General features: G+C 39.3%; 1 protein-coding gene across 1 annotated transcript in view; it reads left to right on the top strand.

Moving 5' to 3' along the window:
- Positions 1-12264, top strand: part of LOC121414121 (serine-rich adhesin for platelets-like) — a 67335-nt gene that overhangs the window by 37237 nt on the left and 17834 nt on the right. The window contains 9 exon segments of the mRNA XM_041607186.1: positions 643-757; positions 1401-1766; positions 2511-2640; positions 4189-4903; positions 6669-6878; positions 7494-7569; positions 9757-9987; positions 10788-11363; positions 11735-11961. Coding sequence (XP_041463120.1) covers positions 643-757; positions 1401-1766; positions 2511-2640; positions 4189-4903; positions 6669-6878; positions 7494-7569; positions 9757-9987; positions 10788-11363; positions 11735-11961 — 2646 coding nt within the window.

Below are 12264 nucleotides of genomic sequence, written 5' to 3'. Positions count from 1 at the left end.
TTGTGCTATAATTAAGGTGATTTGCCTGTCACCGGCATTGCAAATTACCCCTTCCCTTTCCTCTTAACTCTGTCACGCACTGAGGCATCAGCTGCCATTGCTGCTCCATTTTCTGTAGAGGTGCAGTTCTTTTCTGCTCATTTCAAGTATTGGGAGCAAGGACAATATTGAAATTCAGACATCCTTTTCAGACTAATGTACATTACCTGATGTTTGTACAAATGTGATGATGTATTTTGGAATCTGTACTTGTGTATTTGTTTACAGTATGTAAATTTGAATAGTAGGGGAGACCGGGGTTAGTTGGAACATGGGGTAAGTTGAAACATTGTAATTTTCTTTAACGCCTGTAAAATAAATTTATGCAATACTGCCCTCGATTTATTGCAATAATAATTTAACACTGTTGTATTATCAATAGCAATAAATTGAGGGTAGTATTGCATAAGTTTATTTTACAGGCTTTAAAGAAAATTACAATGTTTCAACTTACCCCATGTTCCAACTAACCCCGGTCTCCCCTACATTTGATACATGTTGTGGTTGAAGATGCAGACTCTATTTATGCAATTACATTTTACCTTGATGTACCTTTGATATTTGTATCTGACATAGTGTACTGTTATCTTCTATTTCCTGCAGCTTGAAGGCTGAGTGGCTGTACAGTCAAGGCAAAGGAAGATGGTACCACCCAGGACAACACCTACAACTTGTGCAATACCTCGGCAACACATGCCCTCTCACAGTGGTGTCTGAGGTATTATTAAAGAAAGATTCAAGAATTTCCTTGATGGTAGCAATGAAGGTGTTGGTACTAGTGGATGTTTTTGTGATTGTGGAGATGGTAAAAGTGATTATGGAGATGGTTCATGCTGGAAGTTGGAGTGATGGTTATGATGATGGTTGTGGTGGTGGCGATAATTATTGTGAAGGTTGTGAATGAGATAGCTGGAGTGATTGATGATGATGGTGGTGTTAGCAATAGAGAGGGATCAGTTGGTGGTCAAGGAAGTGGTGGTTATTGCTGCAATAGTAAAGATATTGGGAGTGATTGTTATGATGGTCGTCAGTGTTTGAAGTAGGGGTTTGCTGATGGTTGTGATAGCAGTGGGAAAGATTGTAGTGTTTGTTAAAAGGACGTTAGTGATAATGATGATTTGATTTTGTAGTATTAAAAGGAATATCTGCAAGTATAGGCCTATCTTTTACATTTGATGTTTGGTCTTGTTCACTGTCACTTCTCTGAACTGAATCTGACTAAACATACTAATTATCTTTTCCTTAAGTAATCTTCGGATCTGTATCTGTATTGAAGGGTGATACGAATGTCTCCAGTTTTTGCGGTTATATATTGCATTTAATGGGTGTGTAATGGTTGTTTTATTATTTGTATTGATCAGACACAGGCAAAAGAAGATGAAAGGTTGATGAGGATCCTCCAACAACAGAAGAAATACCAACAACAGCAACACCCCTTCCCAGTAGCCATAGGTGGTCCTGACTCCACCCAGGCACAGCTTCCGTCTCCATCCCCTTCAAACCCACCCCAAGCCCAGGCCCAGGGTGGGGCACATGCGCCATCCACCCCATCGTCTCTCCCGTCTACACCGGTAGGCAATGCCCCTGCTGGGTCCGCCATGCGCCCCACCCGGCTCTCGCCTACCAAACTGACCCCCTCAATGCCCGGTCAGAAGGGTGGCAACGGTGGTCAGAAGTCTCCTACCAAGAGGATGCCTTCGCCTCTGAGGAGCCCTTCTCCCTCCAAGGTGAGTTTCTGTGGATTTGTTCATGATTTGGGTCACATATTAGCCACTCTTTGAAGGAAGATACTTGTTTTTATTAGCTTTTTGATTAAAAGAGAGATTTCTGTGTAGTATTCACAGATTTTATTTTTTTAAAACAGCAGAAGAAAATTTAGAACTGAAGAATAATTATCATTTACTCTGTTAATAGAAGATAGCACACTATCAAGTTATTCTTGAAAGACTGAAGCACATGCCACAATTTCAGTTAAAGTTCATAAAATACCATGAGAGTATTATTGCAAACTGTTTGTGGAGCCCTTTAGTACTGAGCATTGTGATAACTACCTATAACTGTTCTTAAGTTGTGCACAACTTCACACACAGATGAATTCATAAGTGATAGGGTATTATTTTGCTCAAGTATATAACCCAAGTTTTTCATGTGTTCATATAATCAGAGTGCATTTCTCATAAACCAACATACATGACAGTATGTAAACTTTGTAAAATATCGTGTTCAATTTCAGATGCTTTTTTTTAATCATCGATAATTTGTATTTTTTTTTCAATTTTAGCGAACTGAAATAAAAAATGAAAATCTGATTTTAGCAAATGAGAAAAGGGTCACTTTTTGTATAAAATCAAGTACTGACAATTTTATGAAACATCCGCCAGGTTTTAAGTAACAACTCACCATACGATTGTCCAGTAGATAATCAATACATAAGCTAAAATAAGCATGGGTGTTTTATATTGATCTTTCAGGTGCTGAGCCCCGGTAGTGCATGGCCTTCAGACAGGAATGAGAACTCACAGCTTCATCGTAACTTCAAACCGGTGGGAGAGAACTCTCCTCCATCTGGGACTGCCGATGTCTTCCTACAAGATATTGAAGGTATGCCACAGATTTCTGCTTCATACAAGGCTCTATCAGGAAATATTAGATAGCCAAGCGCGATTGGTCAATTGCGCGTCATGTGATATGATCGAAATCCGTCTATTTTCCCAGCCGGTCCACCTTCGATGAATATATTGACCAACCGGTCCGTGAATATATTTTTCTACGTGTATGGCGCCCTCTTGTGGATTAGATGTTACCAACTACACGGAAATAAAATATGTGGGACTAAAGTATCTGGACTGGACTCTAACTTAGATCTAGGGCTAGGCCTAAAACAAACTTGATTTGATTAGAAAAGGGCCATTCACTGCATTAGAGTAGTAGTAGACTAAAGTTACATCTAGATCTATACCAGTTCCATCAATCACTGTGACTATCGTAAACAACAGGCTGCACGAATCGTTAGGCCATTTTTCTCTTCATCATGAAAGGCTATCTAATATAACAGATATTGACTGATGGGATGTGTAAAAAAACATTCTTTGGACCGCCTAAAGGATTAATATTTTCCCTCGTGATCATATTTTCCCTCAGCGCTGCGCGCGTCAGGAAAATATAACCCCTCGGGAAAATATTAATCCGGCGGTCCAAAGAATGTTTATATTACACACCCCATTAGTCAATATCTGTATTATTCATGACAGCAACAGATGATATAACTCCAATCACAGCCCGATTGCCCCCAAATTCCCCAAGTGTAATGCTTTCGGTGACTATCTTTTCTTGAGTTGCCCTAGATCTTCCACAAACAGTCTTTAAGAATATCAAGAACATTTAGAAAATCAATATTGTACATACACCAGAAAAATGATTCTTCATTTGGCACAGAATCAATCATTATTTAACCCTAAAAGGACTCCAACCCCCCCCCACCCCCCCCCCCCCCCCCCCCCCCGGTCCTCAATACATCTCAAATAGCCCAGTCCTTTTGGCGTTAAAAAAAACGTATCCCTTCAAATGAAAGAAATAGCCCCTGAAAATAAATGATTCCCTATCCATGGATTTATTCTATCTATTAAATTTTTAGAGGGACCTTTTTTCTTTGGTTATTAATGAATTCATGTTATTGCCTCATATCTTGATGCTTGTATAAAGTCATGAAAGTTGTTCTTCAGTCGGTCAGAGTTGAAATGAAGAGAGGATTATATTATAAACTTGATATGAAGTGTAAACACCCATCATTAGATGTTGTACCCATTGAACATGCAGTTATATTTTATAATTATTAGATGAGGTTATATTTGTTGTTGTTTTGTCATTTGAATTTGTATCCTTTGTGAGAAGAATGAAGCTTCAAATTCTTTTATTTGAGTGACAGGAACTAAGTTTAACTTGTTCAGTGTATGTAAAATTTGACTAGAGTCGATGACTAGAGTCAATATGCTCATGCAAAGTATACTGAACTATTTTAAATTCAATTGAATGTGCTGTATGTACTGCCATCACTTTGCATTCTCGCTACTTTTAATGTAACTCTTTGAATGAATTACCAGTTTCTACATATTACTCTCACATGAATTATCTTGATTGTGTTCTGTGTAGATGGCGAAGTTGATCAGCTAGGACCCCTTGCCTCCGAGGCATCCTTCCTCCCACACCATCCAATGCCCAGAGAAGCCCAACAGACCAGACCCAACACAGCCTCAGCCCAACAGGCACAGCACCAACATACCACCAAGCATAGCAAGGCCAAAGCTAACGTGTCGGAAGAATACACGGATGTACCTCCGACCAGACAGTCTCATGGTATCACAGACACAGCATCCTTTGCATCCCATGTTAGAACCCAGTTGGAGAAGACCCAGAGCGGGGGCGACGCGTCCTCCCCCGTATCCAAGTTCCAGGCATACGAGGACCGCCCTGTTAAACCTCTGGCAACGAACATGCTCAAGATGCAGCTGGAAGGGAACGGGTCAGGCCACGGGAGGGTCACGAAGAAGGCGAGCACACCGACTCCTCGGCAGTCATCGAGCCTCCCCTCGACCCCGACCCCGAGACACTCATCCTCCAGTCTCCCCAGTACCCCCACGCCTCGCAGCCCACATGACTTCCACCACTCGTCCAAGGCAGGAAGGGAGAAGGGCAGGGGACATCTTGGGAAACGAGCGGGAGGGGGAAGCAGTGGGGATCTCAGGGGATCGTCCTCAGGATCAAAGAGTGATGGCAAACATGGCAAAGACACAACCAGCTCCAGGAAGCAGGGGAAAGGTCAGAGTGGTAGACATTGGGAGGTCAACGGCAACCCAGACTTTGAGAGGTATGTATTCAAGACCTTGATAAGATCAGTCTGGAGTATAAACTTACCTTTAGAAATTGCCTTAGGGCGAGGTCAACACTCATTTTGTAACCAGAGAAAGATTTGGGGCAACATTTCCATGAGCAGTCATTGGTTTTAGATTTTGATTTAAATAATGTGGAATGCTATGATTCATTCATTTTAAGAATCTACATGTACATGTATATATTTTTTGGTTAATCAAATTATGCAACAAAAATCAAGAAAAAAAAATAAAATCAGATTACGATAGTTTAAGAAACAATATTTTCCCCTTGCATTTCTGTGAAGAAAAAAGTTGAATATGCAGATTCTTGGCTATGTGAATGAGTGTTAAAATACCCGAGAATGCTTGAATTCATGATGATAATCTTGAGAAAATAGAAGAAAAAATACAAATGGGAGACATTGTTTTTAGAATAAATGACTTGTTTCTGTTCTAATTTGCTTTTCTTCAAGTTATTAATCAGACTTGTATTATTTCAGCTCTGCCATTTTGGATTGCAGAAAGCATATATACAACATCCTCTTTGAGTTAGGGAATAAATCTGTGTTCAGGGTGTTGTCCTTATCAAATCAAGTGTGTATACTGTATAAGTACAATCCAAACACACATTATTTCAGCGAGCAGGGAATCGTTTCCTTGTCCATGTACCCTATACCTCGGCAGAAAAATTTCAATGATAAACTAAGATGAGAATGTGATATTTTGGGGGTCTGGAAAAGGAAGATAGCTGCCACCTTGCCTTTGGCCATACTGGAAGCTTGTGTATATCCTGATTGTGGTGCAGAGAGGATGCCCCTGAAAGCCATGTTGTTGTTGGCCAGCGGGATGTTTGCGGTCTCTAATCTTCTTGTTCCTTTGCTGAGATGCAGGCGATGAGAGAAGAGCACATTGTGATAACATGACGTCTCTTTGCTCTCTTTGGAATAACACTTTTTATTTGAGAGGAAGGGAAAGCAGAGAGAGCTAATCATATGATGACTGTGTGTTCTCTTTGAAATAACACTCTCTATGATTGAGAAAGAAGCGGAGAGGAGAGAGGGATTATTGGTTGAAATTTCATATCATTTGGCTATTTGAATTAGGAAAATATCAGTAAATTAGAAGTTAAATGGAGTTAGATTTCATTAATGAGTAGAATAAAGACCTGAATCATTATACAAGAATGACTGCTTGTATTCATGAAATTTTAGAAGAACCATCTCTCAAGGCGCTTCCAAGATCTGATGGAGTAGCAAGAGTATCTTTTCCCACCAAAATGTAATGACCATTCCAAGATCTCTTTGCTCCCAACAAATATCTCAATATTTGTGCCTCAAGATTTAAGTCCTCTGTAATATTTTGAAACAACATGTTTGAGCATACATACAGAGGGATAAAAATTACTAGTAATTTTAACTTCCAAAGCCAGGAAGGCCATTGATGTAAAAGCTCTTTTGACTGGCCTTGGAACTTTGTTGTCCCATTTCTGTTTTCCCCGTTTCTGCTTTAATGTACATGGAAAAGTATGCCCTACTGATATTGTAAGCCTGTGTAATATACATTCTCATTTTCCTAATCATTGTAATGGCCATTGTCATCATCATCATCATTATCCGTAATTCATAATTATCATCATCACCACCATTATCATCATTATGATCATTGATATCACCATCACATTGATCATTACCATCGTCAACAATATCCGTAATATGAATATTATTTTACTCTATTCATTTTCAATGTCATTAATCTCTCTAGCAGACCTGAAGCGGAACAGATGACCGCTCAGGAGGCCTGGGCAGGTGGGGGTAAGGAGGAGAGCAAGGACAGGGCCGCCAGCACCATACAGGCCAGCTGGAGGGGCCACCACGCCCGCAAAGGGGACGAGAAGGCTGGCCGCGCCCAGAAACAGATGCAAGAACAGAGGGTGGAAGAACATATCAAGTACCTCAACATGGAGCTTGATAGGTATGTCACTTGGATCTTAAAGTGTTTTAATAAGCTAATTAGCCCTATTAATTTAGGATGGTATTCATAATAAAAATAACATTTCTTTATAATGTGTAGCCATTTGAGTTGTGAAACTGCTCTACCAGCATATGAAATATAACATGTTATTAGTAACCCTTCTCCAATCTGAATTCTGATTGCTATAAAAGCAAAACGTAAGCATAACTTTGTATGACGTGGCCAGGGCCTATGAACTCTTGTTCATTAAAACTGTGTTGAACAGGTTTTCCTCTCTTTCTCAGCATCTGCTTTGAACATATTTAATTCATCATTCAGATGTCAATACAGACTATACTTTTGTGCATGCCAAATATTTTACACTTCACAAATCCACGGGAGTGAGTAACTAGAATTGATATTGTCCTCAAAACAATTTTTAGGTTTGATATCCTTGCCAATCTTATATTGATTCGAATTCACTATTTCAATGAAGTGCTTTTACTCTAGAATCAACATTCCCAAAGCACATTTGCATTTTCAATCCCACCATTCAACATACGTGTATGTCCATCACCAGACCCAATGTGATGTACCATGTTAAGATTACCCTTTGAATTTTGTTGATGTGTGCAGGACACGTCAGATGTACGAACAAGAGAAACATCTAAGAGAACTGCAAATGGAGGCCCTGAAACTACTTTGGAATCAGGTAAAGCACTTCAGAGAGCGTAAGAGAGAAAGGGGTGGGAGGCTGTTGTTTGTTGGATATAAAGAGAGAGTGGAGGAGGGGAGTTTGGGGGGATCGCTTGTTAATTTTGGGAGGGTGACAGAATGATAGTTGGAGGAGGAGGAGAAGCAGAAAGAACATAAGGAAGTATAAGGAGAATAAGGAAGTATAATGAAAAGAGAGAGAGAGAGATAGAAGGTAGATAGACAGGAGAGAAATGTAGGAGAAATGAAGAAAAGAAGAGATGGAGAGAGTGATGAAGAGTTGATTCCTATTCCCAATTTGGGTAGGGGAAGAAATGGATAGAGATAGAGGAAAAATACATGTAATTGAGAAATAGAGGAAAAGAGATTGAGAGAGTAACAGAGAGGTTAGTGCTAACCCAAAACTGCTGACTCTTGTCCAGGAAATGCCTTCACTCTCAGGGGGGAAATGGCCACAAACATTTTTACTGCTCCTCCAAGCCGCAGTCCATCTATATATAATCGATCCCTAATTATAATTTCTGGCAGATATAATCTTGTTAGGCACTCATGACCTTTAAATAATTCCCCAAGGACCCACCTAGGCCTAGATTTAGTACCCCTTTTCCTACAGAGTGATATCAAATTAGCGTATCTAGCAGTGATCTCTTGATAATTATGGTGCACATGGAGTTTATCTTCTATTTACATCGCCATTTACACTTGTACTACCAGGGGTCGTAACACAAAGCTAGGCAATGATCGTAGAACAATGTTCTACAATGTACAATCAATCGTGAAAATCAAGTGTACTATTAATCAATAACCTTTGTTATATGGGACCCTGTAACATTAAAGCTTAGTGATTGAACATGGAGCTGATTTTTGTGATTGATCATGCACAATAGTCAATTATGCAATCACCCCTATGATCAATTGGTAAACAATATTTTGCAGATCCTTGCTTCTTGAAACACTCTTACGTGCTGCTTTCCTGATTCTTTGACTCTTAGAATATTAGATTAAAAAATATTTGCATTGCATGCAGTGGTATTGCCTTGGACACAAAAATCATTGAGAATGAAGCAATACATAGTAAAAGAATTCAAGAACTTATTTTGTGGTGTTTGATTCCATCCTCATATTCAGCATGGAGTTTCATGTTTAGTGGCATACGGGCTCTTTTGGACCCTTTCATTCTCATCTGTTTGAAAATCTTTTGTTTTGAAGAGAACAATTCCTAATGAACCATAGTAAAATTTTTATGATTTCAATTACAAAAAAGTGGTGATTTGTGGTGTTAATAATTTTATCACATTCTGTCAATTCAACTTTTTATACTTTCCCTAATTCTCATTGTTTTTATAAATACAATTACAAAAATGTACTGATATTGTAGAGTTTGCTTATTCCATCATGTCTCAATATTTCAAATTTTTATATTTTCTATTTAAGATAATTCTGAAATTCAGAATGCTCATAATGTACATGTGTAAACGTGTACATACTGTCATACACATTTGCTTCTCAAGTTTGCTTTTCAATTTGCAAATTATTTGTTCGCGTTGAGTTTCCAGGTGAGGGCTAAAGCCAGGGTAATTATATCCAAGTCCTTTGGAAGCGCGTAGAGATACTATGTCATAATGTGATATGTGCTATACAAGAATTGCGTTATTATTATTATTCTCAGATTGTGGTTATGTATAATTGTGAATCAAACTAAAAATAATTTGAAACAGTCACAAGACATACATGTAGGATAGTGTAATTTGTTTCAGTTTCACTATACATACCAGGGCATTGTTTCACAAAATGTAAGTTGTGAGTCACAAAGTCACACTTAGTGCCTACATGTGTGTGTACATTATATTCAATACACATTTTCATGATTAATATACAGGTAAATTGTAATGTGATTTGAAACAAATCACATGTGATTTGTTTCAATTCTGTTATGTATGCCAAGGGGTGTTTCTCAAAGAGTTGTGTGCAACTTAATCTGCGTATGAGAAGATGATATTTAACTCGCAACTTCTTGATTAATATGCAGTAGTGCTTCTCCTCTGAAGATGATTAGAACAATGCAGCGATGCAGTTTATGATGTACAAAACACAACTGGAAACTTAAATGTGACTTTTAGTCAGTCTTAATTTCTTATGAAATATCCCCTTCTCTGCTCATTAAACTCTAAATTCAATTGTGTAGGTGAAAACCCTGCAGGAGTGGAAGCAAGATGTGGATGGCAGGGACGTACCCCCCTCTGGTGGACCCCTCCCTGTACCCCCTACCACTCCCTCCATCATCCCCTCACCCTCCCAGGGTGATCCCAGTGGTCCAGGATCCCAGTTCAAGGATGCCCAGGATCTCTTTGACACGCCTGCCTCGACCGTACGGGAAGTCCAACTGGAGAAGACCTGTAGCAGCTTACAGAAGCAGGTATTATCAAACAAAACCCAAGAAGAGATCCAATTTTATTGGAAAGAGTAAAATGAGTAAAAATTTCATCAAAATCGGTTATGAAATAATCAAGTTATGGACATTTAAAAAGTCTTGTACTTTCTGTGGGGATCCTCAAATTGGCTACCATGCTTCAGAATTGCAGATTTGTGGACAATCTCCATTTGTTTTGTTTAGAACCTTTCTTCTGTGCTTAACCATAGCCTATGAACATTTTGGTTTATACCATTACTACAAGAAAAGATCACCAGTCATTCGTAAAGTCGCTCTTACAGGCAGCTTTATGAAACACCCATCCGATCAAGGAATATTGTAGGATCATTAGGAATATGTCATGAGAAATAGTGATTTTCACTGATTATTTTGCTCTGAGCCAATCAGATACAAGGATTTTAGTAGTTTATAACAAATGGTCAGTGAGAATCTACTAGTATTTGTTTTATGAAATGCTCTATATCTGATCAATGTTTTAGCATTTACCAAGTTTTCAGGAAATGGGGATAGTGGGAATTAATTGAATAAAACTGATACTTCTATGAGCATTACAAAAGTGCAGACTTACCGGTAGTCATATTCTATAAATCACCTTTATCTTTTGCTTACTTCATTTATTCCTATTGTTGGTGCACATATTTGAAATGTGAATTCAATGAATTGTATTGAGAGTATTGCCTCTATCTGATATTTGAGAAAAAAAAATTGTCACAATTTCTGTCAATATGTTATTCATGTGGTGTGCAAGTTGAATTTATCTTAGCACTTCTTTGTTCTTGAGACAGGTTGGTCGCCTTCAGGAATCGATTAACAGCATCACAACCTTCATCACCTCCGGATATGTGACCAACCCTTCATCTCCTTCCGCACCCTTCCCTGCCACCCCTCTTCCTGCTAAAGACCAATCGCTCACCCAGCCACCTTCACAGGCTTCATCCAAAGACAAACCCTTGTTGGTAGCATCAAAGTCAAGTCCGTCTCAGATCACCTCCAAGCCATTCTCGGATGGGAAGAAGAGCCCACCGGGAAATATCAATACCAACAACGCAGTACCAGCTACTGCTGGTAGCGTTGGAGCGACTCAAGGGGTCACCCTGCCTGCACCATGGGAGGGAGCGATGATCAACCAGGCACTGAACAACCTTCCAGAAGGTCTGCATCCATTAGATGTGCAACAGCTTCTAATCAGCGCAGCAAAGTGGATGTCGGAGCAGGCAGGTATTGCAGGTAACGGGGCAGGAGCAGGTGGAGGAAGCAGCAACGCAGATGCCACCAACCAGGCTACTCAAGCTGCCCCTTCAGTAATCCAGGCTGGACATTTCCTACCAGATGAGAAGGACCAGGAAGATGCTGAACCAAAGGTAATCGTCATGTTGTATTTTTTTTAATCCATTGAAAACATGTTGAAATTGTCCGAGATCTTAAAAGATATTGCCAAAATACTTCACTTCATTTATATCCCAAACTTTTGAATTTGATATGAACTTTGCTTTTAAATACAATAACATGAACCGTTCCGTTTTCTACAACCCACATTTCATCCATACATGAATTACCACAAAAGCGATCCAGTTCCTTACTGAATATTGTTCTTTCAAAAGCAATGCTCACATATGCTACCAAGCAATGCTCACATATGCTACCGGACCCCCTTCTTTTTAGTTAAGAGTTACAGATAATGATGGGTGATAGTACTGTGCCTTGTGTAACCCTTTCCCTGTCTTCCCTACAGCCAACAGCCCCCACGGAGCTAGTCGCCACAGCTCGCTCCGATACAAGCATTGCCCTGAAGTGGAAGCCGTCGTCCATGCCTGGTGAGAAGGAGGGCGGGGCAAGGCAGCTCATCAGTCCTATCAAGGGTTACAAGCTCTTCATTCAGCTAGGGGAGAATCACAGGGAAGTGATGGATGTGCCCTATCCTCAGGCCATCCTGGGAGGACTTACTCCAGGAAGTTACAGGTCAGGAACATTTCACAGTCTATTTCTTCTCCATTTTGCACATGTTGCTCTTACAGTGTTTATTTATATTATATTTGGTTAAATATATATGTGTTTTTTTCATTTGAGGTACAATATTATAATTAATTTGGGTTCTGATATGAAGGCCAAAGTATCTGCAGTTCTGTCCCATTTTTGATCAGCTGTATTGATTTGTTTGGACAACTATGTATGTTAATATTTTTTTCATTCTTTCTATATTGTTTTTTTCTTCAGTTGAATGGTTTTAAAAGAATTGTATGAAATGAATTTGAACCTAAATTG

Source organism: Lytechinus variegatus, chromosome 4, assembly GCF_018143015.1.
Source record: "Lytechinus variegatus isolate NC3 chromosome 4, Lvar_3.0, whole genome shotgun sequence".
In the NCBI taxonomy this organism is placed as follows: domain Eukaryota; kingdom Metazoa; phylum Echinodermata; class Echinoidea; order Temnopleuroida; family Toxopneustidae; genus Lytechinus; species Lytechinus variegatus.
The sequence above is the reverse complement of the archived record's forward strand: the minus strand, read 5'-3'. Positions and strand labels throughout refer to the sequence as shown.